At 44.9% G+C, this 27,998-nt stretch overlaps 2 protein-coding genes across 2 annotated transcripts in view; both read left to right on the forward strand.

Annotated features, from left to right (window-relative positions):
• The window catches only part of ANO3 (anoctamin 3), a 304,803-nt gene extending 303,095 nt beyond the window's left edge, over positions 1–1,708 (forward strand). The window contains exon 31 of the transcript XR_010389446.1: positions 1,425–1,708. The gene's annotated coding sequence lies outside the window, so the exon portion shown is untranslated. The remainder of the gene's footprint in view (positions 1–1,424) is intronic.
• A 23,625-nt stretch (positions 1,709–25,333) lies between these two features.
• Positions 25,334–27,571, forward strand: FIBIN (fin bud initiation factor homolog). The gene has a single exon (XM_064512872.1). The coding sequence runs from the start codon at positions 25,716–25,718 to the stop codon at positions 26,328–26,330; it is 615 nt and encodes a 204-aa protein (XP_064368942.1). The 5' UTR covers positions 25,334–25,715; the 3' UTR covers positions 26,331–27,571.
• The last annotated feature ends 427 nt before the right edge of the window (positions 27,572–27,998 follow it).

Raw genomic sequence — 27,998 nt, forward strand, 5'->3', positions numbered from 1 at the left:
GATGCACCCTGAAATGAAATGTTTCTTCAACCAGAAATGAAATAATTTTTAGATGGATTTTCGTAGAAAATATTGAATAGTTACAGTTTGATTCTAGTTGAATTGAAGCAGGGAGAAATTAACTCGAAAAATATCTCTAAGTGCCCAGTGTGAGACGATTTAGGATCTGAGTTTACAAGTAGTGGTGTCTTCAAGGTGAAGTTTAGGCCTTCAAGCCAAGCAGCTGGAAAATAAGAAGCACACAATTCATTAATTCCCAGTCAGTTTTCTGGTTAGCTGCGCCTCACCTCCACTTCCAGGCTCCTCCTGTACCTCGTGCATCCTGCCAGCCTGTGCGGCACTATCTCCCCTGAGCCACAGCCATCGGCAGCACTGACCGCTCTCGTGCGTCGCCTGCGTCGCTCTGGTCTCTCCGTACGCCTTGGTAAAGCTGCTCCTCTCTCGAGCACCGCAACCAGCCTCCCAGAACTGCTCTGTGCTTGTCGGCCCCTGGACTTTTCCCCTGCTCAGCTGGAACCGGGACCACACTCTTCATCAGCCCCCCGGCTCTTGGAAACCAGCCCCGTAGTATGGGGTGGGGGGTAACCATAGCATGTAATTCTTTTCATAAGCTGCTTAGTCTGCATTTCCGTATTATTTAAGTCTTTGGCCTGCAAAGTTTTTGCTAGGAGGATGTTCCAGAACTGTTCGTCTTTGATGGCTCGTTTCCATCCGGTTTATATCTATTTGCTATATGCGTGTGTATATACAGTTGTTTAACGTAAATGGCTCTCATATGTTCCTAATGATTAGCTCATAGTGTATTTATGGAAAGGAGCTATATTGCTTCTCAGGCTTTATTTTACTAGGTTTAATGCAGCTAGTGTCTTCCAGGCTCCCCCATAGGACAGACTTTTCTGTCATTGTAGCTTTTTTATTTGAAATAATCTTTCTTTAACAGGAAATTTCTGTTAACTCACTTCTAGAGAAAGTCCCACTAATACTTTAACAATCACACTAATACTTCTTTGTTTCTGTCCAAAATACCTTGGTTGAAATACTAGACTCCACTCTGATGCTTCCACAGCTGCATTACAGTGGTTTAGTTATCCCGTGATCAGCTAATATCCACAGCTTTTTCTTCTCTTCTGCCATTTAATTTACTGAGTTCCAAGCTCAAGGCAGGAATTCTTGCTCTCAGTTCCACAGTAATTGTTTTTGCCAAATTTCATCCTGTTTCTATTTCAGTGTGCAAGTGATAAATTCCTTCTGATCCTCCTTGTATTCATGCCTCCCAGTTTTACGTCTCCATCATATTTCATTAATATTCTGCAGCTTTTTGTGACAAAATCAGTAATGAAAATATTAAATAATGTTAGTTCCAAGACCAGTTCTTGAGGAACTCCATAAATTATCATCTTCAGGATATTCTCATTTTATTACAGCACAAGCACTTCTGGATCTGCTGTTGCCCCTTAGCAACTGAAATATTTCTGGAAAGAGACCTGTCTTGAATTATACAAGATTTGCTGATGATTCCAGTGTAAGTAAGATTTTATCCCTAAAATCATAAATAGACATTTCCTTAAAATAATGAATAATAAGAGCCTAACAATACAACATTATTTCTGAGGTGATCTAGACTGTATAACTATATTGAAGATATTTATAGGTGAAATATGCCATCCTTGTAAGTTTGCATAGCTCCTGCAATGCTTAATCTTTTTGCTGTGAATCTCAAAACTTTTCCAGTTTCCCCACTCTGCTCAGTGCATGCAAGAGGTTTGTCAAGGATCATGAAAAATGATGACGTTTAGATAATGTCAGCTGGGTTTGAATGTGAATTCTCAGGTCATAAGTGATGTTTCAGTCACGAAACATAACTGAGCTTCAGATTCGAGGAGTATGAATTTGTGAAAAAATGTGGGCCCTCTCCCTTCTTTATTCTTTGTGACCCAATACACATGGTAAAATGAAGTGGTTTTGACATGGGTCTTTCTTGACACTTTGAATAAACGGGCATGCCACCTTCTGCTGAAATGGAGGAGTCACAGCAGTGACCTTGGCGGAGGGGGAGCACCTTGCCTGTCTTAGCGGATGGACCGCTTCAGTGCTGTGCCTTTGCTATGTGTATGAATAAATCATGAAAAAATAAGACGTGCTGTAGTACTTCCCAGAAAATCATTGATGTACTTTATGATATTAAAGATGTACATCAGTCTAGCTAAATGGGTCTACACTATATAACGGTCTAGCCCAAATCTGAAATGTTACTTCTCCTTTCAGGAATGCAATAATGTTTAAGCTGCTTATTCCATTTAATTCCAAAGGATGAACTGCCCTTAATACCCCTTTAATTCCAATTCACTATTTAAATTTTGGTTAAAATTTTGCTTTCTGGCAAGTTAATATTAGATAAGAATCTGCATGAGCTGTGTCATCTAAGATCAAAGATGTACGTACAAGGTTGTGTTTTCTGATAATGTACATTGCTTTGATGGCAACTAGTGCTATAGCACACTTGGGATCATGGGATAGTCGTTACTGGCACCAAAAATGCATTTGTAAACCACAAGATCTTTGTATTATAGCTCCTCTGACTCACTGTATAATATTTTAGATGACTATTAGACAGTAATCAAAGAATGAAATATAGTGTAGCAATCTTATCTGAGACATGTAATAACATCTGATAGTCGAGTAAATTGATCTGGCTGCTATACTTATCCGTTTGTTTAAGGCAGCACACTGGGTGCAATTTGCACTCATTTAAGCATTTAGATTTGTAAGATAACATTTTTTCTAAATGCTTTTATTTAAATTGTTTTACCCTAACTGTATAAAGAAAACTAACAAAAAAGCCAAGTCAGAAATTTAAACCATCTGTATTTCATAAGCAGAATTTTCCATAGATTTTATGGAATATCACAAAAGCCCTAAGCAAGCCCTAAATTTTCCTCAGGTTAGAAATATTAGAAATGGAAAACAGAAATAACTGAAAAGCATGTGGATTTAGTTCAGCTCTAATCCTAACATGGTGAAAACTAATGATATCAGTGCCTCTAATCTAAAGACTTTCACCATTCACAGGCACCATGTTATGTGTGAGTATAATCTGATATTCAAGAAACAACTTATTTCTATGAACGTTGGATTCTTAGTAAGAAATTCAGTGTATGCAGCCCAGCGCAATGTTAGGCACCACTTAAATGGCATTTTGTCCTTAGAAATAGACTCGTAATTGGTGCCCAGGCCTTGAGCTGGCCCCAGACCAAGGATAAGACTTGGCAGTGGGAGCGGAGCCAGCATGTGAGTGTGCTTTAAGCAATAGCTCTGGGAACGGACAAAAAAAAACAGGTTACCTTTGAGGAGTCGTCTTTTAATAGACCTGGATGGTATCTTACTGTGAGTGATGATTTAATTAAATCTGATTTCATGTAAAATTGTTCATGAGATAATTTGAAGTGTCTGTCTCTCACAGCCTGCGAAGGAAGGTGTGTAATCAGATTATAAAGAAGGATTATATGCCTTGGCAACTCTGGTAGCAACGAGCCAGCCTCAGTGATTGGAAACTCCCTTCCAGAGCTTCTGAGAAGCCCTGCAAGCTTGCAGGAAATTATATTTTCCGTGGTTTAGCCTGCTTCAAATCAAACCAAATCTAAATCTTTTCTAGCAAAGCAGCTCTTCCAGCTGCTCACTGGAATACTCGTTCTTTTGCATTTTGTTGCAAATAAGTAATAGTCAATCATAATACCCAGATCTCCCAGACAACAACTGGGAATTAGTTGCCCTAACACTGGGGAACAGATCTTCCAGGGATCCACCAAACCCTACCTTGGTTTCGGTGAAAACTCGCTGAAACCGAGACACTCCAAAGAAAGCATTTTGGCCTCAGCTAACCAGCTTTTATCGGGTGCTTTTGGCCAGTTCTGTTCCCGTGTTCCTATTTGTGTTTGCATTCCTGGCTGAGTTACTCTGTGGCAAGCACAGCACAAGGTGGTTTTAACTATTATTATTTATTTTAGTTACAGGTACATCCAGGAGACTCAGCCACGTCCACAAGCTTATTGTGCGAGGCACAAACACAGCACTAGGGACGGTCTCTGTCCCAGTAAGCTGGCACACAGCTTTGTGGGTGCAAGGCTGCCATCCTTGGAACAAGTTAGGAAGCCAGCTGCTTAGAGGTGTGGAGAGAAACCGATGCACGTGGCTGTAATCCGGGGAAATATCTGACCTTTATCTATTGTAGAACTCGTTAAAAAAAAAAAAAAGAGCAAACAAGAAAAAAAACAAGAAAAGCTGCACTAGTTAAATTAACACCTTATTTTCTCTGGAGGGTCTGGCAGCTCTATCCAAGCCTGTCGCTGTGGCACGTGCCGCAGTGACAGGTCAGAGTGGCTACTCAGGGTCTTCACATCGAGCACGGCCCGCGCGATGCCTCCGAGCAGCTTCCCCTGTCGCTCCATCCCGTGTCCCCAGGCTTTCGGCTACGGCTCTCTAAAGGCACAGGATTAATCACAGCCGTGTTTTAGAGGAGGAGGAAGAGGCTCGGCAGCGTAGCCTCTATGCACAGTGATGTGTGTAGGGGAGCAGCTGCAAAAATGGTGTAAGTGGAAAAGATAATGATGTGATTTTCCCATTTTTTTTAACTTGCCTTTGGGTGGCTTGCAGGGTGATAAGTGTCCTCCTGAAAATAAGTATTTAGGCAGATCTACATTCAAGTCAGGCACACACATGAAGGCCTGGAACTAGACTACATTCTTTTTTATTCTTTTTTTTTTTTAATGACAGCATCAAAATATCTTGATTTTAGTACATGGCCTCTGCTTTATTTCTCCTCCACTCCTCTCCACTGTCATTTTCATGTATGGTGAAGGCAAAGATGAAAATGGTAGTGCCACTCCAACTTGAGTTATTAGTAGTATGTAGTGATCAGCATGATCATTTTACAAAATGCAGTCAGCTGCTAGTAGGTTGTTATAATGTGGAAACCTTTCTCAGATCAGATCTGCCTAAGGCTAATGTAACACTGGAAATGTTTTCACGACATGAAGGGCTGCCACAAAATTGCTAATCTATGTTAAAAACTTCACCATCTTCAAGATAATATTTTCTTTCTGTCTGACTTTTCTCAAAGCAGGAAGCTTAGCCATGGAATGTTAAAAATACATGATGCCATGGAATGTTAAAAATACAGTGAGTGCAGTTTAGGTTAGACCCTGTGATTAAACTTAATTAGCTCCAGAAGAAGCCATTTATGCTGGTTAATTGCTCCAATCTGAAGACAGAATCAGTACCTTCTGACTGAGGCAAACCATAGCCGATCTCGTACTCTGTCTAAACAACAGAAAAAAGGTTAGGAGCATAATCATACCTCAGATGTGGTTGCAAAAGCAGGCATTACTTTCATATCATAATTTTCAATATACTCTTGTAGAAAATTCAGTAATTAAAAGGTTTGTTCTTATTTTGCAAAAGAAAAATTGATACATGTTTTTGCAGGACACAAAAACACCATCAAAATTAATGGCAACTTCATAGGTCTTGATTTGATAATATAAAGAAGCTTGTACTTAACTTAGAGCACTTCCTTGGAGTTAAACACTCAGGTAAACGACGTGCTGAATGATGGGCCAGATCAGTAAAGAAAGAGATCATTTACAGACTCCTGAAATTCTACCATTAGCAACAGATGGTAAACACAAATATAAAAAAATTTGTTGTGAGTACATTCGATACAGCCTTTTAACTTTTTACAGAGCTGCTTCACATGTCAGACTTTCCGAAGGAAAGAGCGAGGCAAGATGAGCAAGTTTGCTAGACAGAAGTTCTGCAACTACATAGGGAATTAAAAAAACATTAAGCCAAATGAGGCTTGAATACTAATATTTTGCAGCTATGAATTAGGAAGAATTAATCAAGCTTTTTTCCACCGAGTAGTGCAACCAGAGATTCTTGTATTCAAGAGGAAACGGGAAGGGAGCTGACTGCCTCCAGCCTGGGGACAGGCACGCGGGGCAGCCTCTGCCCTTGCGCGCTGCGCAGCACCAGCGGGAAACCTGCTCGGGAGCTCCGGCGGTTTTGCTTATCGACTTTGCAGAGCACTGAAAGAACGTTTTCAAATGTAGCAGTAGCAGCTCTTCAGCAGATCTGTTGCTTTCTGGAAATGCTGGGGACTGCTTAGACAAATAATTAATGTAGTCTTGCACTTATGGAAACTTGGCCTTTCCACTTGGGATGTTTTTGGCTAAGGGTGTGTGCTTGCTTCTTTACTTTTAAGAAGGAAAGGCTTGTTATTTATTACTGAGTGAAACAGCAAGTGCTATTAGTATTGTAGTGCTGACAGAGAAAGCATTTTCCCAGTTTGCTGTTCTTTTTTCTCTTTCCCTTGAAATGCTTGTTCTCTCTCCATAAACAGATGCAAATAGAGCAAATATTTCCTGCAAAATAAGGCAATCAGTACAAAGTAGCAATAGCAGGATTATCTTGTTGATGTACTGTACATCTGCACAATGCAAAGCAAAACATTTGCACCAAGAGGAGAATTTTCTGTGTAAAGGTGTTTCCTTGAACTCAATTTTATTCAATGTGATGCAGTATAAAGATGGCACATATCCAGGTTAAGGGGTAAATTGATAGCCTGGCAAGTTTTTTGATGACTGTGTCCACAGCTATAACATGTAATGCTAGTTTTGAGCCGAGAATTCTGAGTTCTGAGCTACAAAGCCCTCTTGTGAATACCAGGTTCAGCGGTGCTACTCTGCCCAGCGAGTGAGCGCTCTGCAGGAGGTGGCATTGCGATTTGGGGCCTCATCGGATCGCTAGATCTGCACACTCTGAAATCGGCATAATTTGTGAATCTTAGGAAAAAATAAGGGGTTGGGGGATATACAGCTTTGAAGACTCCTTTGGCCAGAAGTCTGGAATTTGGAAGACAAGCCTGGGCATACCGAACAGTGCATGCCAAATTTCAGGGCAAATGGAGTTCGTGCCCCTTGAACAGCTGACCTTTAAAGAGAAAATGTTTTGCAATCCCGAACTAGCCAAGCTGCCACAGCTGAGTCAGAGACACGCTGGGAAAGCTGGACAAGAGCATTTCTCATCGCTGTGAGAAGGATGGGATCCCAACTCGGTATCTTTAACTGGTTTTTGTGCTTGATGTCTAATGGCGAACTCTCCTTCCTAGTTCATGCTTTAAACCCAGGATTCTGTTGTCTAGAGGTTTTTTTTTTTTTTTCCTGATATGAAGATTAAAGGCAGATAATCTAGTTTTTATTCCTTCAGTTTATCCCTGCTTCTTATCCCAGGAGCACTGGAGGTGTGAAACTGTTAGAGGCTAACTGCAGTTGGACAAATACAGGCTTGATAGTAACTGCAAGAAATAAATGAGACTAGACTGTTAGAGGGAAACGTTACTGTTCAAGTAAACTTGTGAGGCTATAATGAATTATATTTTGCAGCCAGAACTCTAAAGCTTTATTCCTTGGTCACATGAGCATCAAGCCACAGTACTATAATTCAAAGCATTGGTCAGAGGCGAGAAATGTGAGAAAATCATTAAAGGAAGTATACTTTGGACTAAACTGTTAAACAAGATAGAGCAGTAGTTTCCTAAAAGAAAAAATACTTATGAAATGAAAAAGAAGCAGAAAGTTTCTCATCCACTGGAGAAACAAATAAAAGTCCTTCATTTCCCAGGTTGAGAAAAAGAATTAAAATTTTCTGAAGTCTGTCTAAAAAAGAACTGTTTTGTAACAAATCATTTCATATACACATTTTTCTGGGCAGAGACTTTCATTTTTTGTCCTGTTTGTCCAGAGCTTATTGCTACAGGGTCTTAGTCGCAAGCAGAGCTCATCAGTGAAAAGTAAGAAAGAAACAGCATTAAGGAGATGGTTGCTAACCTATATTTTTTCTGTTTTTTTCACATTTCATGTACACAGCACTTAGTGTATGTAGGACTCCAAGCGGTCTGGACTCCAGCTCTTTTTCATGCTGGGTAACGGTAAGGCTGTGGTTATGCCAATGCAAAATCAGAGACGAGAGGGGACTCCGCACCCGGTCAATAGATGATTGCAGTATCAGAAGCTCTGTGGAAAAGATAGCTACAGCAGAAGTTGCCAGCTCCTAACAGAAATAAATCCTAATGAGTTATATTTACAGGTTTCCCAGACACTATTCTTTCTGAAACCACCAAATTCTTTGCTGAGAATCAGTCTCATTATTTAAATGTACAGGATTATGCTGAAATGAAGACCTCTTAAGCTATTGTATTCCTAATTGCTAGTGATCCATATATGTAAGTGAAATATACTGGAGAAATAATCCTGTTGGGCTTCCTTAGCAGTGTATTGGAAGAAGCAAGTGTGCCAGTTTTTGGAATTGCTCTCAGACCTTTCTGAGAGCCTGTTTAAAGCGCAGTGAGAGATGCTTTTCAAATGTTAATGCTTAGAGCCGCTGTTAACAATTGCCTTGTTCCTCTCTGTCATTTTGTTTCAAAGAGCTTCAAAGCCAAAAGCCCTGGGGTTTTGACTGAAAAGGTTTTGGAGGTTTCAGGTTTTAAATGGCATGTTTCTGGCCCAATAATTTTTGTGGGAATTTTCTTTTGGATTACTCAGAACCCTGCTATAAATGGTTACAAATGTGTCAGGCTTGATTTTCCTCTGCCTGGTTGCTCACTGTGCGCTCTCTGCAGAGGCTGCCTGAGCTTTTATCGCCCCGCGGTGCTCCCGGGTCACTGATAACAGCTGGCGATAAAGGACGTCTCCATCTCCACGTAGGCTGCAGTTCCCCTGGTCTTTCAGTGCCTCTGTGGTACAAACTGTTCAGATTTTGTCTTCCACAGTGGCTGTGATTTAAAAACCAGACAGATACAAGCCAAAGTGCTTAACCTTGCCCCTGTTATCATCCCCAAAGAACGTTTCCACTTTAGCTGATTTCAGGCCAGGTGAGTCTTACTTTTTTTTTTTTTCCTGCTCCATACTGGGACAAACCTTGCTGTAGGTTTGAAAAGGCATTCCTAGCAGTATTAATATACGCATAGCTGTGGTAGGTGATGCACCTGCTGTAAAGCCGGCTTGATAAATGTTTGTTTCACAGTATACAAGCCACTGCAATCTGCAAAATCATCTGTGAGGCTAGGTAAATATTTGAACATTTATCTTGATCTGAGATGTGGCCACAGGTAGCTACTGTCAATACCCAAGGCAGCACAAGTCTCGAAGCTGTGCCAGTGTATGGCAGCCTGGTACACCACGGCTGCTGGCAAAGACGGCGGTAATCCCAGGGATTTCCCCTGCATGGAGGCTGATTCATCTCTCAGTTATCAACTAATGGCTTTCAGGCTCCAAGGTTATCATTTTCATAGCTCTCCTGAGTACTAGGATTTGTACCTTCAGCAGGCAGTTAGGTAGAAGGGCACATCTAGCTGCACTCTGGCAGCAGTATTTTTTTCTTTAAGCCTATGTGTTTTTTCCCAGATGCCTCCCAGTTCCCAGAAATAGCTAGATTCTTGCCACTGTGCCTGTCATTTCAAAATGAAATACTGTGTTGCATTTCTGGCAGCACACAGGGTCACAGAGAAATTCTCCAGATTTACACAAATATATGAGCAATTCAAGATAGTTTCCCACTGCTGCCTAGGAAAAGCAAGTGCTGGAGAGAAATACAGCAAGAGTAGTACAGCATGGTGGTTGTTAGCTCATATCCTGGAAGAATCGTATTGCTGATGTGCACTATGCAGCTGAGATCCATAAAACTGAGGTCCTGTATTTTTCTAGAGTCATATGCTTGACTGTCCTAGAACAGATATTATTAATGAGAATTACAAAATAATGATTTAAGGAAGGTAAACAGGTGGATTTCCACTCTGGGGCAACATGTGTGTGCCGCATGTTCATTGCCGTGCAGGGGAAAAGGACCAAGCAGTTCAGAGGAGAAAATGTAAGATTGTGAAGGCACTAAATCACATCCCCTCTTGACTGGAAGCTGCTGTGTTTTTCTCTTGGATAAGTGCAGAGGGGAGGGATGAAAGAAGAAGGCCCTGTGTAGATTATCATGTAGCTTATTTTGCAGTGGCCGTTAGCAGTAAGCCTTATTTACATGAATGCTGACATAGGATTCACACTGAAAAGGCCTTCTGAACTAAATCCCAGGTGACATGGGGCACAGGTGAGAGAATGGGCTTTCAGGACTGCGTTTTGATGTTGAAGTCTCAGTTCTGAAAGTCCAGCTTTTCTACAGCCCTATGTTTTGCCTGTTGCACAGAGACCTGTGGAAAAAGCATTGGTCAGGAATGACAAACCCTCATCTTTTCCATAGGGTGGTACTCACCTGGGGAAATGAACCTCTCAGATGGGATGGTCAGTCCCTGTCTGGGGGCGATGGGAATCTCCACTGCAAGGTCCTTGCAACTGCACCTTCAGCTGGATCAGGTGAGACTCCCTGGACTGCTGCACTGCTGAGTTTTTATATCCAGCTGGGCTGTGGTCCTACTTGACCACCCTAGCATATGCATGATCTGTTCCTACTGACTAGCTTATGCTATGAACAAAGCACCTCCTACCTATTTTAGCTATGTACAAAAGACTATGTGAGCATTGCTGCATCTGCCAGAACAGTTTTGATTGAATATATAAAATTCTCTGTGTAGGGTTTGGCCAATTCTGCAGAGAGAACTGCTTGGGGGAGCTGCTGGGACTGCCAGGCTCTCCACCCAGGATGCTAAGCAACACGCTGAAGCACACAGATAGCGAGCGGTTAGCATATGCTCCCCACCCGGGGAGCTCCTCTAATACAGCGCTGAGTGCTTTGCTGTGAAGGCGGCTCCGTTGTCTCGCCTACACGGACAACTAGCTGGGGAGCCCCCGGGCCACCCCAGCAGCTGATGCTCCTCCCCGGGGCAGCCCAGGCCCGCGGACGCCCTTGCAGCCAGCCAGCCGACAGGTCCAGGACTCACCCACAGTCCTCTGTACTGCTGCACAGAGCAGGCAGGTAAGTGGAAAAGCTGCACTGGCAGCAAGGCTCCGTGTGTCGCATAGCGAGCTGCTCCTGTGGGAGGCTTTTGGGGAGACACCGGTGAGGCCTCAGGTGCGGTAGTCCTGCATCGCTCTAACAGCAGCAGTCGGCCGCTGCAGGTGGGGAGGTGAAAGCAGCAGAAACCAGCATTAGCACAAAGCCTGTGGCCGTGCAGCAGGGGCCGCGTGTCTGCAGCCGTAGGTTCGGGTCGGCCAGCTCACAGTGGTGTACAACAGCTCGAGCAACGTGTGGGTCACAATATCTCTCTATCTGACAGTATTTAGAGGGCTATGAGAGGCACGGTGGCTTTGCGCAGTGCTCTGATAGAAGCAGCGCGCTGGACTGCTTGCTTTGCATCTGCAACGATTATCCATGCTCCTGCTATTTTAGAGCAGGATGTAGCTGCTAAAGAGCTGGCTCTAGGCTGTGACGGCATTTGAGGCTTAGGTCAGCATGGTCCAACCAGCTGCCTTGACCACAGGCTAGATCTGGCCTGTTGCCCCTCTCCTGGAAGGGACAAGGAGCAGCTGCTCGAGGGGCCCCTGCAAACCGGGCTGCTGAAGGCTCCCAGCTGCGCCGGCCCCAGCCGCCGCCGAGCGGGAACGCTGGATCCGGACAGGCGCAGGCGGCACTGCCAGCCCCTGGCATGGGGCACGGGAGGCCAGCCCTTGGGCTTGGCTAGTGCGAATAAAAGGCTGTGGTTAAAATACAAAACTTGGGTGAAATGGAGGCCTGGGACAGCTACCTGCTGAGCCACACAGGCCCTTCGGTCGCCAGCTTCCAAACTGTGCTAAGCATGGTACCACTTTTTTCTTTTCTTTCCCTTTTTTTTGCTGCAAAAGAAGAGACTCTGCTGCAGAGCATTTCTAGCTGTGTGCATGCCTAAGAAGTGGTTCAAGGAATGGATTAGTAGCAAGTGCTGTCTGAACATTTGCTCAGCCTCAGATATTTTAGCAAAATAAAAGGGACTGCATTCAAACAGTTGGAGAAAGTTGATTTTAAATTTAGGAGATGTGTCTGGTTTAAATATTTCATAGTAATGGCAGGAAGTAAGCCCTATTTTCTTTTCTGTTTTAAGCTTAATGGAAAGGATAAGAAAATATTTCAGCTGTACAACTACTGCCATGTCTCTAAGTGGTGCATGGCACAGAGCAGCTGTGTCTGTGTGTGCTGCAATACACAGCGCACATCCATACACGCCCTGGGGGCAGAAGTCACAGATCTCCCAGGGTTACAAGGAATTATGCTGCCATTATCCCACTGCCACATATGGTCCACAAAAGTCAAAGTACACATAAAAAAATCCGGCTAACTAATCCTTGCAAAATCCAATAAGGTAAAACATATGTACTGATATCTGTATTCTATAAGGGGATGAGTTGAAAGAGAGAGAACGTCAGTGACTACTTATAAAACGGTTTTAAAGCCCCCAAACCTATAAATTCCTACTTCCAGTGCTGTAGCAGGACTAGGGCTTCCCCTGGGCATCCTGGAGATGCCTCTTAAGGAATTAACCAGCCTCATACGCACTCAGGGCAAACCAAATTTCTGTGATGAACATCCCAAGTTGCACACCAGACTAGGCTAGGTATTGATGACAAGATGAAAGATGACTCCAGAGTATATTATGTTTCCAGAGTTGCACTCAGTCTGATCAAAGACACTGTTTTAGAACTGGATTTAAAAGCAGAAGAAGTGCTAGAAAGCCCTGCAATGAGGTAGCTTGCCAAGGCTGCCTCTCTCCCCCACCTCGCTGAGCGCTGAACAGAGGCCGTGTATATGCTACTTAGCTGAGTGCGAGCACTGCCTTGCATCTGACACAGTAGCAATGAGGAGAAATTGGGACAGAAGGAAGAGAGGTATTATTTTTCCTATTCAAATATGCTTTTGACACTGCATGTTTGAAAGGACTTCTACGCTTCATAAAAAAGCTGGCCCAAGTACAGTAAGAACAAATCAAGCAAACAGTTGTACAAAGCCTTGGTATTTCTGACCTGTGCCAGCATGGGAGCATCCAAGCTTGTATCCAAGTGTGCCTTGGGATCCAACAGAGCTTTCGGCAGAGTCCTGACACAGGGTTTTTTCACTTCTGAGTAATGCAAGTAGCAGCAACCCTAGATATTGGTTTCTTAGTAGATTCTGTTACTGAAAGGTAATGTTTTAATCATGTTAAATAGCTGTAAGCCTCAAAGTTGTTCAATAATTAGACTGTTCATCTTTTTCACCGGTATTTCCCTGGAAGAAAATGTTTAGTTAACTCTTACCGTTACGTGAATGAAAAAATACACTTTCCTGACATATATTCTCTTTGATTTTTACTAATTTGTAAGCATCTCTGTCTGCACTTGTCTTTTATCTTTGAAGCTCTGCTTTTTTGATTGTCTTCATAATCATTGTGAGAAAATGCTATTTCCACATGTTTTTCTGCCTTATACTTGTTTACATTTTGTTCTGATATGGTCATCTTCTAGCATTACATTTGATGTGGTGATAAAATAGCTATGATCATTTTGTGGGTTACCCTTGAACTCTTCGGTACAGCTTCGGACGTATAAAGGCATTGGCAGGAAAGGGAGAAAAGGCTGAGATGTCTAGAAGGGACATAAGTTCAACACATCTTCCAGACTGCCTCTCAGGAGATCACCCATGGCATTTCAAACTTTCTGGCTCACCTGGCTGACCAGCTGGTGAGGATGAACATATAGAAAACATCCACTTCCTTAAGCCCTTGTCTTGTGAGGACTTAGCATATGCTTCACTTTCTGAACACAGGTAGCCCTGCCGAGTTTAGTGGGACTGTGTATATGAACAAAGTTAAATACAGACAGGAACGAGGCCTTAGGCCTTAGTTTGTCCAAGAGCGCAGATGGGAAAGCAGGTCCATTTTTTTCTCTTTATGGATCCACAGGAATTATCATGTCATAACGCTCTCCATCATCTCACTGCATGTGGGGATCAGCGTTATTTTAATGAGGCACATCAAATATATAAATAGACAGACAAATAGGAAGTAGTGATGACAGCTTTAGAAGAGCTCTGTGGGCTTGGGAATGTGTCCTGAGTCCTGTCCATGTCAGTCTGGGAGCCACTGAAACATATCGGAAAGGGTCTTCTCACGTGGCAAGCTGCACAGACAAAATACTGATCTTTTCATAGTTTCCATAGTTTTCTCTTCGGCGTCCTCATGGCCAAGATTTAACTTTAAACATTTCTAATAGTTTTGATAGGCACTGCACATCCTTTTGCCAAAATCAGAATTCCCATAGGTTCCTTCAGTAAAAGTACTACTGCTGCTCTCTGTGTGCCCAAACACTACTACGTGTTCCTCTCAAAATGGCATGCTGCCCAAACTGCTGCCGGAGCACGCTGAAATCAGGATGTCCCCGACGGCACAACCTCAGCCCATCGCGGCCTCACCAGGGTGCCCGCGTAGAGGGACGGCCGCATCCCTCGCAGGGAGGCTGGGGGCACCCGTGCCCAGCCAGGAGGTCGCGGTGCAGGGCGATTGCCTCGCGTTGCCGCCTGTCGCTCTTCTCCCCGCTGCCCACGTTGTCAGGAGTCCGGCTGTCTCTCGCTGGGTTTCACGGGCCATGGCTGATTTACAGGTGATGAGTACTGAGCAGCTCTTGCTTCGGATTTGTTACAGTGCCACGGAAACATGCTGGCAGCTCGGAAAAGGTCTGGTTGCTGCAGATGCAGAAAAGCCTGCTGTCAACCCCCAGCAAAGGCTGCTGTGAACCAGCTCTGCCCAGAGAGTCGCCTTCAGCACCCAGGTGCTCAGACTTGGCAGCGGGAGTCTCCTGTCAACATCGGATCCAAGCAAGGAGAGGAGGTAGGACTGGAAATGCGTTTCCTGTGCTTGCGCAGTCTGTCACAGATCTCAGAGCTGCTGGTGCTGATGGTAGTGCCCAGATATATGAATCTGGGGAACGACTGAGGTCTGCTACAGTCTTGATGCCTCTAGGAGACATCTAAGAGATATAAGCCATTTGCTTGCATCAGCACTGGTATCCATACTCAAAATATCACCATATTCTGCTTATTAACTGCTATAAATTAGCTACAAGAAGTGGGATAAGCTTCTCTTCTTCATATGATCATACTTCACCAACAAACCCTTATGCTTCTAATAGATGTAGGGAATATTTTGAAAGAGAAGAACATTTTGTGCTATTCCAGGGGAGATGAGACACATTTTCATTCACTAGTACATTCTGCTTCCAACATATTTATCACAGTAACATCTTGACAAAAAAATGTTTGGTAACCAGTTAAGTAGCTTGGTAAATTTATGATCCCTGGAGGGGATCCCTTACATTACTGTGTTAGTCACGGGTGGGGTTTCACAATAGTTAAGTGTAGATACAGTAATAGTTCCAGATTTCTCTATTTGATGAAGAGATGAAAATGAAATTTTTAGGTAGTAGGAGAACAATAGAATAGAAGTGCTTTAGAGCATATAGTCTAGTCTCCAAATTAGCTTTGATTTAGTCTTTTTTTAATCATTACAGTTGCACAAGTAAGGCAAAAAAAGTGTTTTATTTGCATTAGTTAAGAAAATGTGTTTTACACACTTAGTTGTTCTTAAATTGTATAGCTAATAGTTTGAAAATGTTTGATAACATTTGCTGAAAACATTTGGAAATGCCAACACTTTTGTACGTCCCAGCAGATATGAAATTCAGCTGAAAATCTGAACCAGAAGTATTTTTGCCATGATGATTTTTCTCATCCAACAGCTTTGTCATAAGGCTAAGCATCACATATTAGTAATTAGTTCCAAATAGCTAATGGTCAAAGAGAACTGCCCGAAAGCATTGTATAGGCCACAATTCATCTGATTAACAATAACAAATTCTGATTTGTAAATCATCTGGAATTACCACAGTGAACAATAACTACTCATATCTGGAAATGCCTAAGATTTCTGAAAATTTAAGTTTCCAGAAACAAGTAGTGATTCCTGTATTATTCATTATGTTGATTCCCAGATGACTCACATACCAAAAAATAAAAGGCTACCCTCTGCAAGTAATTTGCAAGTAAGCCAAGTGTAAGTAAGCCAGCTACAATATAGAACAAAATAGTTCCAAGATTCGTCTTTGACTCTGTCCCATTGAAGGCACAGGTAAAATTCTCATCATTTTCAGCAAGAGTAGAGAAGACATTTTTAGAAAATGCAGTCCTCAATCTCTATTTCTGACTATCTTAGTTACTAAAATAATTGCTTGTCTCCATTTATGCTGAAGCAGCTTTGAACTCCTGATCCTTTTTTGTCACTGTAGCAGAAGCAACAGCAGCAAATGTCCAGGCACCTTTTCCAGAAGCAGGCTCATGTTCTTGACAGTGTATTATTAAGACTAAATTTGATGCCTTTTAGAATAAAGGAGGGGGAAATAATGCTGATGAAGGGAGTAGGACAAAGGGAAGATTTTGTAAGCTGCCAATAATATGATCGAACTGATTGACACTGAGTTAGCGGTCCTAGCTGCCATTTACACCTTACAAGTCCTCCCAAAAGCTATAGAATAACGCTCATTGCTCACTTAATAGAAAATCCTGCATATATGTTTTCAAGAATATGAGAAACTATCACAGGCACTTGATCTTGCGGCCCAAGTAGTCCAACTGAGGCCAGGGAGAAGAAGAAAGTTTGGTCAGTTTTAATGTATTTTTGTGTGTGTTCCAGGTAGTTCCTGCATCTCAGCACACTTCTGTGTTAGTTTAAATTCCTCAGTTTCACAAGCAACTGAAAGATTACAAACTATCATCTATGATTTTACCAAAATTAATGTTAGAGGACTTGGCCTAATACTTCGTAGGTCAGGCGAGTTCAAATGTATAATGTAGTTTTAAAAATCAGCAATAGGAGAGCATGAGCAAAATGTTGTTCTTTGAAGATAAATATATAAAAACATATAGGTACATTTAATGACAACGTCTCTTATTTGCAGCATGAGTGACAAATCCTCAGAATTGGACCTGATATGGCAGCCCGACCCCGTGGCATCGTCAAAATGCCGTTAGCTGGTGCAACAGAGGCCAAGCTCATCTCAAAATTCCCCATCATATTCTGCATAAATTGCTTCATGAGGTAAGTGTGAAGATAAGTAGAAAATGGGAGAAACTGTATGGTTTCGTTACCTAAAGAAATCTTTGCTGCTCTTCCAAGCATTTTTATTTGTGGTATATTACTCCTTTGCTGAATTTGCATTCAAATGTCTCTGGCACAAGAAGGGGTTAAGAAAACTCAGGCTGGGTCGTCCCTGGCCGCCATTCTGCATGCAGGCTTTCCACAGAAAGGGAGGGATTTTGAAGTGCAATTCCATTTTATGACAGGAGCATAACCCGCAATATGTATTTTGAGAAGGCAGAGAAGGCAGGGAATTAGTGATTTAGCAGTTTTGAAAGCAAGGGTGAAATCCCACCTCCCACAAAGAGCCTGGCACAGTTCCAGGGGCTAGGATTTTCCCCGGGGGTTATTGCTAGTCTATCACAACGTGTAACGGGGGAGCCAGAAAGGGGAACATTCATTGCCATTTTTCAAAGAAATATTTGTGCCTCTGAATGTGTCTGCCTTAGGCTATTTGGCAAATGTGGTGAAGGAGGCCTCACGCTGCTGCTGTTCCTCCTGCTCAGCCGTGGTGCCACCTGCAGATTTGGTGCTGGAAACCCAATCACGCAGACTCTTCCCTCCGCGGCGCGCGGGAGGGGGAAAGAGGGGGCCCGGCATTTCCAGGCACACTCGCTCTGCTCCGAAGGCTGCTAGCACAGAGCAGAGCGCGTTGATCCAAAGTACGATTTAACCTGCTGAGCTCTTCTGCCTCTGTACTACTTCTGCACTTGCGGTTTTTGAAAGCATCCCCTTAGTTTTTGTTCCAAACAGTTGTCCCTGCCTTGGTTTTGTTTGGTTGAAGCTCCTTAAGGCTCCAGGAGCAAAGCTTTTTAAACACCTCTGCAGCTGCCCACTGCGAAACAAAAGCATTTTTTTGGCTACAAGTGGAAAGCGGCTCGGTTTTGTGCCTCTGCGGTTTTGCGGGCTGAGATCCTTCAGCAAATTTACACTCCGGCACCACCTGCCCAGCCCCGGAGGAAATCCCTCCAGAGCTGGCCAAGCGCTGCGGCGCACTCGCGCCTCGGGCAGCGCGTCCCGGAGAGAAGCAGGTCTGTTTGTTGGCACGAGCTTTCGGGGCACGAGCCAAGCGCCCGGGCTGGGCTCCGGGGAGGCGAGCCGCGTTCGGAGAGGCAGGAGGTGCCGCAGCCGGCGCGGGCAGGGCTGCAGCAGAGCCTCGCACCAGGCGCCCCGCGCTCGCACGGCGTCACCCGTCTGCGCGGCACGGCCGCGACGCTGCCCGCAGCGCGGCCCCTTCTTGCGCTGCCGAGTTGCAGTTCAGGCGAGTTGTCAGGCGTGCGCTTGGTCGAAGCCACGCGAGCCTTGCTTTCGCTGGCTCCATCTCCATCACCTGCAGCGGGGGTGAAGCACCTCACCAACCACACCGCGTGACCAACGTGCTGCCAAATTAGGGTGCTCGACGCCAGCGGCAGGACCGGGGCTTTCTCATCCAGGGCAACCAAGCTGGAAGAGCCGCGTTGTCTCCTAGCCCTGAATTAGCCCACACACTGTGTTCAGCCGGGCCGCTTTCCGTTACAGCGCAGCGCTTGGCACTCCTGCAGAGCCGTCGCGCACCCTGCGCGCTTTTGCTCCAGAATAAGTAATAGCTAACGGCAACCGGGGGCTGCAGGCCCGGCTGCGCGAGCGGGGGCAAGTTTTACCAGAATATCCCTCAGATCCTCTGCAGAAAGGCCTGCAAAGCCATGAGCAAGTCGTGTCAAATGCCGGTCCCTAAGTCCTGCTATGCTAAATGCAAGCCATAAATTGTAGGAGGAGGTATAAATTCCCTATCAATATTACGCACAAACTTCAGGCGTAGGAAAATAACGCAGTGTTAGGGCTGCTGAATGAACGCACTGTGTGCACACGGTCATTAAAAACCTGGGGAACAGTCAACCGTGACTGCACAAAAATAAATATAGAACTGACTGTAAATAGTATTCCTTCACCTGCTTCTTCAAGTAGATTTTTATTAGAATGTTTGTTAAAGTGAACGATTTTTTTAACAAGAAGGTTTGGGTATATTTCAATTGAAACCAGATGCTTGGTTTTGCACTGTTCAAATACAGAGTAAGTCTAGTTTTAAGCTTAATACACCATTAAAAACACTAAAATAAAAATCAGAGTGAACATGCTTGGATACAAAATGGACATTTTCCAATTTTTTAAAGACAGATCTGGGAGCAGAAGTGAATTTTATTATGGAAGCATGTTTTGTTTTATTCTTTATTTGCTACATTGGGAAGAGAATGGGTGAAAGGGGGTTAAACCCATTAAAATCCAGGATTTTTTTTTGTCATTTTCCATCTTCTCTCACTTTCATCCACACAAAGGATACTCCAATTTTCTCTGAGGCAGAGCACAGAAAAACCAAGCCATTGTGGAGGCATGTTTAGCAAAACTTCATGTAGCTGGTTAGGCTGAATACGTGGGCTCACAGTATAAGCTCACTACCAGGGACTTTGAATAATTGACGAGAAGAGGTTATTTAATGACTAATCAAAATGTGTGAGGATCTAAGTTTTATTCAGGAATTCATCCTTGATCTTAATAGACAGGATTATGTGTGGAAATCAGAAAATGGCATCCTCAGTAAGAGAAAGGCAACCAGACTTGCTGGAAATTATATAGTGTAAACTCTGCTTAAATTGCAGAGGAACAGACCTAGAAAATAGGCCTGGTGAAATCCAGCTATGAGAGAATGTAGGTGTTTTTGAGATCTTGTGTCAAATGAACACATCTGATCACAGGGCTGCAAATCCTGAGTAACTGTATTGAAATCAACGCATTAATCACATTTTAAATCACATCAGTGTTTTCCCCCCCAGACTCTTGTAGACTTCTTCCAAATTCAAATTATTTCCCAACCCTGCCTGAGCAGAATATGTCAGGTTTTTCTACTTTGTGAGGGAGGGAGAGAAGGAGGAAGAAGAAAAGTATTTTTTTAAATCCTAAAATAAATTTGATTTTTCTCCTAATGGGTTAGTGGCAAGGAGAGCACATTATCATGAATAATTAGTGAACTATGTTTCTGTAACATTTGCAAAGTATGTATTTTCCCGTGCAGCCTTTTCGCTTTCACATACAGCATTAAAAATAATACGGAAAGGAATGAAAACCAGATCAACATTTTAACAGCACAAGACAAAGTGCATTTACAGTAGTGGGAAAACTTCTCCATGTGCTGGTCAAAGATGTTGCTTTCAAAAGTGCTTTCATTTCCACTTAGAAAGTGTTTGTATTTCCACTTCAGGAATCTTCCTGAAGAAATCCTAGCGCTATCCCTCCCGGGGTGCCAGGTTGCCAGCAGCAAACAGAAGCAGCACTAGTATAATATGGCTAAAAGTTCCCCCTTCTTTCTCTTCCTTCTAACCGCTCTCCCCTCCCAGGAAGCATCCAGATGCACCTCTTTTCTTTCCAAAAACAAGCTGAGGGCTTCCTCAGTGTTCTGGTTCAGTCCAGTGGTATTTGCATAAAATAAAGCAGCACCCACTGCAGAGACAAGCTGTGGTAAAATGTCTTTTTATATTTTTCTGCCACAGTTTAACACATTTTGGTGTTGACTAAAGCTGAAGCAGGTTTGATATTAACTGCACATTCTTCTGAGACAACCAGACCGGCAGGCTAGAAGCCCTTTCTGTTAGTTTTATTCACAGTCAGCCTCATACCTAATACTGCTTATAATTACTCGTGGTTTTTGAATTCAATTTTCTGTTTTGCTTCATCAAGAAGGGCTAGTGCTAACTACAAGACACAAAAACCAGCCAGCTATTAATGAGTCAAACAAAATTCTTTACCTCTCACTTCCTTCTGCAGCCTGTACATATAGAAGGCAGTTCGGCACTTTGAGTAGGGCTGTATCTGTATTTGTGCTTAAAAGTTTCACAAAGTCGTTGTGTAGCAGCTGGGTATTGGTAGGCTGCTGAAAATTATTATAGAAACTTGTCAAAATAATATTGTCGTGTCTACTTAGTATGTAGGTAACACCTCCACGTACAGAGCCTATTCTTTGCTTTTACCTTTTGTGACTTTAATCCGACAGGGCACATCTACAGCCACAGAACTGAGTTTTTGCCCGTATTTGTATTAGTATCTTATCCATCCGTGCCTTACCCACACAGCCCTTGCATATTTCGTTTTGAAAAATTAATAATGCTCTTGATTAATTTTATCCAGTATTCCTTTTCCTTGGTTCCTTGCTTTTCGCAAGAGCAAGACTTTGTTTTCTAGGAAAGGGCAATCGTAAATGCTGGAGCACTAGCAGCAACTGATGAAGAACCTGATTAGTGGGGGATAAACACGTGAGTTACTATTGCCCATCTAACCCGATGCCATTTGAGCGTTTAGCACTGCACCCTACAATTAGAAATCACACAGGGATACTTGTTAGTCTCATGTTTAAACAAGGTACCTTTATAACAGTTCACAGCAAGAAAACAGACACCGGTAGTCAGAAAACAACGTTTATACCCTAAAGCCTGTGGGGCCTTTAGGACCATATCAGATATAGCTGTTCTCCAAATTACTGGCCATTTGCATCCAAAACACTCTGGTGCTGCAGAGTTTACCACGGTCTGCGACAAAAATAGCAGTCGCGGGGGAGCCAAGAGCTGAAGATCGAGCTGTGCTTGCCGAGCGGGGCTACGCGAGCGGCGGGGCTGCGGGCTCGCCACCGCTTCCCAGGCGCTCTCTGCACAGAACCGGGGGCTGATCGCAGTGCGGCTGTGTAAGCGGCTAACGCACAGCTTTTCCTGCAGAGCTAATTCTGCTCTTATTTATGCTGTTATAAACCTAATGCTGTTCAGCGGAGAAACGATGGCTTTACCATAGCGGAATATCTTGCCAAGCATTTGTAAAAAGACAGTATCAGTGCACTTATTTATTTATTGCTTGTTTCCAGTACCTTCGTTTACGCAGAAGGAGTTTTTAAATGCTTTAGCAGACACAGGGGATAAAATATTATCATGGTAAAATCAATGGGACTTTTGAAAATGACTTCAGTGCTGCCAGGATTTCAAGGAGGGTCTTCATGGGAGCATGCCACGAGGAACAGCTGTTTCTTGGCTGCATCCCAGAAATTCCGCAGATCTCTGATCTCCTACAACTACCCCTATGGGTTCCTAGCAGAGAGAGAAGTGTTCAGCAAAAAACTGCCCTCTCCTTCGTGTTTCTCTCCACCCTGCTTTTCTGGTATTCTTGACAAATTCCCTTCTGTCCTCCTCCTGTTTTGTTGCCCTCTGTGTCTCCCAAATAATCCACAAACTACTTTTAAAAACTCTACATTGACACTAATTTTTATGTTGTTGTTTCAGTCATTGCTGTAGCATTGCTGCTGCTGCTGCTAATTGTGATGGAAACATCTGACCCTTCAACTCACGTCTTGATAGATACGTAAAGGTAAATGTTGCTTTCAGTGTATTTCTTACAAAAAAAAGCCACCTGATTTTCACTTCTATGTGCATGGTTTTATGGACAGCTTGAAGGTATTTGTATTAGACTAGCTCAATGCATTGTTAAGATTTTTGTCTTCTAAGTGTGATTTTAGAACGAATAACGGCTACTCGTGGAAAATATTGTTCTGTCAGCATGACCCTACATCTTTCCAGTTGTTTGATGCGTACTTGGTGTACATTTTCAGTCCAGACACAGGGTTCTGTCGCATGGTAGTCCTGAACCGTAGAGGTGCTGCCTATACGGTCAGGTCGTAGAACGTCTTTCAGCAGGTTTCAGCTTTTATCCCCACTTTGACCCCGGGCCACTAAAGCTGCAGATCCTTCAGAAGCAGATATGCCAGGGAAATTACTTGGGAAGAGACTATTTTGATGTAACATTTAATTAAAATTTGAATAATGCATATTGGATTGAGAACAGCAATGGCCAGGAGTCAGCAGCTGCAGCAGGTAGCAACAGATGCCTCTTAGTCTTGGAATATATAGAGAGAGGGAGAAAAAGTATTTCCTAAGGCTGGATTTTTTACCCACTGTGGCGCTGGTGAAAGCGCAACCATGCTGACAAAGCTATAGCTAAGTGATTTACAGTGCTGTACTTGCATGAAGAGACCTCAAAAGTGAAGTACACCGCAACCCAAGTATCAGCCAAACCAGTCAACTGGCAACAACACCAGCCTGGGTGGAAACTTATGTGGATACAGTACTATGGCTGGCAAAGAATTGGGAACCAAATAAAATCTGAGGTGAAACAAGAGTGTCCTGGGAATAAAAGTGTTTGAAAGAGCCCCTATTGGCAAACACAGACCAAGGACAAATGCCAAGCAAGCTCAGTTGAATAAGCTTTAAACCTTTTATAGAAACCTGAAGCACAAAAGCTTAGCCTAATCCAACCTACTTATATGATGTTTTCTGAATTTAATTACAAACTTAAAATGTTTCCAAATGTGTGGAGCATTTCTGTCTGGATAGCTTGTCTGGCTTGGGTTTTCAGCAGTGCAAAAGCTGACTGGATTCTGCAAACATTGCTCACCTTGAGGGGTTTATATGCAAGTGGTCTTAACTGACTTTGGGGCTTGGAAGCACTACTTGGTGCAATTCAATAAACAAAGTGTTCAGGTATTACCCTTGCCGTATCTGGGCTAGGTTTTTGCGTCGTTGGCTAGTTGATAGGTTTCTTTGTTGCTTTTGTTTCTTGGTCTTACGTCCTTCGGGGCTTACATGAGGTGCTTCAATAGCTTCTAAAGTCAACGCTTGGGAACCCTTACGGTCTGGTTATCATTAAGTTTTAAAGGCTACAGTCACAGTGAGAGCTTACATTTGATAGTGTTATATCTTACTTTCAAGAGTCTAGCCACGTAGTTAAACCCATTACTCCAGCCTGAGCTCCCAGGAATTTGTGCAATGGGGAGATTAGGCACCCGAGGACAATCAGCAGACGGCCACCAAAGCCGGATACGCGGAAATACTGAGGACAGGATGGTTTTTAGGCCTCATTCATCTCCAGGTTGCAGGAAAGTGCTTCTCTCTGCTTGACAGTTGCACTTGTGAACTGCATCCCTGGAGGAGGAGGCCTCTGTCACCCCTTTCTCATAAAATACAGCCAGAGTTCTTCAGCCTAAGGCCAGCAGTAGGATTCAGGAAGGATATGAAAGACAGTTCAGTTACATCCATTCTCCAGAAAGATATGAAGCCTGTACTTCCTGACTGCCCTGGTAGTCTCTCAACTAGTAGTTGATTTAGGGTGTAGCTCTTTGCATGGAATAACCAAAAATGAGACCAAAAAGAGCCAAAGAGTTTCTGCAGGGTTGTGTTTGGAGTGCTCAGGTAAGAGAAGGATTGGGTTCTAATCTTTGGCATAATTAATATTTCACTACTTTGTGTCAATTAGTCACTGTAGCAGTCAGTTATTTGCCTCATGTTTGCCCAGAAGCAGGAATAGCTTGTGGTTACTAAATGCAGCAGCTGTGAGGAAAGGGTTTTGAAAGGTGTGTGTCTAAATCAATGGCAACATGCCAGAATGATAGAGCCTAGGTCCCTAAAGCCCCATAAGGCTCCAATCTGCGATGTCCGATAGCGAAACAAAGCAGAGACACAGCACGAGTGGCTGACCTGTTTCCCGGTAAAGTTAACCATAAGCATCGCAGCTTCTTACAACATGCAGAGAGCTTCAACATTGGATGATAGCTAAAATATTTATACTAAAGAGCTGATGTAAGTATTTTTGCATGCAAAGCTCTCATGAACAGCAGTGGGAGTTTTAACTCTGGATGACTAAAGGATTTGGTCTGATCGCTGCTGGTGGGAGTTTTTTCCCATAAAAGAGAAGAAATGATGTGAAAGGAGCTGGTGACTTTCCGGACCCTTTCTTTTTGTGATCTCACTTTGGTTTAACAATTCAGAAAACAGTAAAGGGAGATTTGCATTAGTTATGCTCAAGGTAACAACCCCTCTGTAATCCAGCTGCTGGATTCATAGAGAGTAGTGGTTCGTGAAAGCAGAGAAACGCTCCCAGACTTACGGTCAGTGTCTTGGGATGAGCTGAGATGCACTCTTCCCCAGATGCATTTGACGTTTTAGTAAAGAACAGATTCAAGTGCCTACAGTTAGATTTCACTTTCCCAGCTTCAGCCGCGGAGGTTTATTGCATTACCCCTGATACGGGAGCCCCCTTCTCCCAAGCGTTTACCGGCGCCGAAGCACGGGGTCTGCCCGCCGCCCCGCTGCCCCTCTCGGCCCCGCACGCTTCGCTCGCTGCGGGCACACGGCAGCCAGCAGAGCCGAGCGAGCCGCGCTCCGTTTCCTCCCCTTGCTCCGCGGGGGACCGACCGCGCTCCCGCCCCTGCGCGCGGGGCGGCCGCGGCCGCCGGCGGAGCGGCCCCCTGCGCGGCCGCGGCTCCTGGCCGGCGCCTCCGCGGCCCCTTAAAGGCGGGACGCGCGTAACCCGACACCAGAGCGCTGCCGGTGCCGCGGCGGAGAGCAGCGCGGACCGCCGGGCGCCGCCGCCGGGGAGAGCCGGGCCGGCCCATGGGGCGGGCGAGCCGCGGGCCGGGGCGCGGCGCCGGCCGCCCCTAGGCTGCCCTAGGCCGCCCCTAGGCTGCCCTAGGCCGCCCCAGGCTGCCCTAGGCGGTGCGGCGCGGCGCGGCGCGGGCGGCCGCAGCATGCGGGCGCTGCGCCTGCTGTGGCTCGGCTGCCTGGGCAGCCTGTGCCGCGGCTACTTCGACGGCCCGCTGCAGCCCGAGATGTCCAACGGGAGCCTGCACCACTACTTCGTGCCGGACGGCGACTACGAGGAGAACGACGACCCCGAGCGGTGCCAGCTGCTCTTCAGGGTGAGCGAGCCGCGGCGGTGCGGCGCGGCGGGCGGCGGCCTCAGCCTGCGCGAGGAGCTGACGGTGCTGGGCCGGCAGGTGGAGGACGCGGGCCGGGTGCTGGAGGGCATCGGCCGCAGCATCTCCTACGACCTGGACGGGGAGGAGAGCTACAGCCAGTATCTGCGCCGCGAGGCCGCGCAGATCGGCGACGCCTACTCCAGCTCGGAGCGGGCGCTCAGCGAGCTGGAGAGCAAGTTCCGCCAGGGCCGCGAGCCCGAGGGCCGCGACGGCGCCCGCCCCGGCGACGCCTGCCTCGGCCTGCTGCTGCGCGCCCGCGCCCTGCTGCGCGACACGCTGCGCGTCTCCAGCGGCCTGCGCGACAAGCACGACCTGCTCACCCTCACCGTGCGCAGCCACGGCGCCCGCCTCAGCCGCCTGCGCACCGACTACCTGCGCGCCTGACCCGGCGCCCGCCCGCCGCCGCCGCCCCCCTGCGCGCCCGGGACCGGGACCGGGGCCCCGGAGCCGCCGCCGAGGCCGGGCCCCTCCGCGGGGCGCCGAGCCGCCGCGGGACCTGCGGCGCCGCGTGGGAGCCTCGCCCGGCGCGACCGCCCCGGTAACCCCTCCTTCCGCGGCCGTATTTATTGCGCTGGACTCCATAAGCAACCAGCGCGTCCCTGTGAAGTGGAAGGTTAGAGGTCTGTTTAAATTAATACCCCATATTTAAAAAAAACACAGTACCCCGTGTTATATGGTTCGTGTTGCCCTACGAAGCGAAGCGAGTGCTCTCATCTTGGGTTTTCTGTTGTGCGTTAACGCATCGCCTTCTCCACCCAGGCTCAGCTACCACGGACGTGGGTGAAGCGCTCAGACTCTCGTGTAGTAGCGCCTGAACTGCTTTCCTTGTTACTCCCATTCAGGGTGAAACCTCTGGCCCCCTAGTCTGAACTTTTTTTTTTTTTTTTTAACAGCACATATTCTACTCACATAAAATACTGCTCTACTACTTAACCTAAAGCTGTGATTCCCATTTGTGTTTCGAAAGAAGGGAGCTGTTCTGGCAGAGTGCCCTTCAAGGCTTGCTTATCTGTGACACTGAGCTATTGTAACCCCCAGAGCCAGCCAGAAAGGCTTATGTCAGACCCCGAGAATGCCCATGCGGGTTTTTGTAGTAAGGAGGAGGAGCCCTAGCACTGATTGTAGTTTCAGATCCTAAATTTAAGAGCCCGGTTTCCTAGTGTGTGGTGTTCTTTTTTTTTAAGCAGACAAAAGGTATTTGTCTGTTCCTACACAGTGACATTTATTGTTGGTGCCTTTGTACTTTTGCTAGCTAAGCTGTTATTAAAATTGTTTGTGCTCCTAGACAATAGCAGAAGTGCCTGGTGGGGAGGAGGGAGGGATTATCTGAGGTTTTAGAATCACCAATATTTAATCATCAATTTGGGGTAATATGGCTACTAGGTTACAGATACTGCAGGCAGAATCACTGTTTGGATGAAAAAAAGTTATACGTTGTTTTAATAAATATTTGAAAACAATGTCAAAGCGCTTCTTTTCTTCTCTTATTGTTCTGCTTGAGTCATTCTTGATTTGAAACATAGCATTGTAATACATCTATTCAGCAAAACTTTGGGAATATGTAGACTCTGCCAAATGAAATAACTTGCTTTTTAGTAAAAATAAATAAAAATTTACACACTCAAGAGGTAAGCATGTTTCATTAAATGCAATGCTACAGAGAAGTGTTTATTGCAGATTTCTGTAGTTTGTAAGTCTTTAAGGAGGAAAAAAAATAAAACAAGCCAATGTAAGAAACTGGCAACTTCATAGCACTGGAAGAGGAGAGATTTTATGAATATTTGAGGTCTCATTTTTGTTAACCCTACTCACATTGGTCCACAAGCCATCAAGTTGGGTAAGTTACTCAAAAGTGTAATGGCGACATGAGGCACGTACGACCGGAGCTTTAAAGGCATCAGGATACCTCTGATGAAGGTATGTGCTTACAGACCTTGCAGGCCATTCTGGCGGCTAGTGAGAGTTATGCTCCTAACAAGATACTTTAAGATGTCTAGATACACCTTAAATTCCTCTGTGTCTTTGGAGATCTGCCTTTCAGGCCCTTTAAAA

The sequence above is a fragment of the Dromaius novaehollandiae genome, chromosome 5 (genome assembly GCF_036370855.1).
Source record: "Dromaius novaehollandiae isolate bDroNov1 chromosome 5, bDroNov1.hap1, whole genome shotgun sequence".
NCBI lineage: Eukaryota > Metazoa > Chordata > Aves > Casuariiformes > Dromaiidae > Dromaius > Dromaius novaehollandiae.

Bases quoted from the DNA above. Each gene is read 5' to 3' on its own strand.
- FIBIN (XM_064512872.1), top strand. From the start codon at position 25,716: ATGCGGGCGCTGCGCCTGCTGTGGCTCGGCTGCCTGGGCAGCCTGTGC.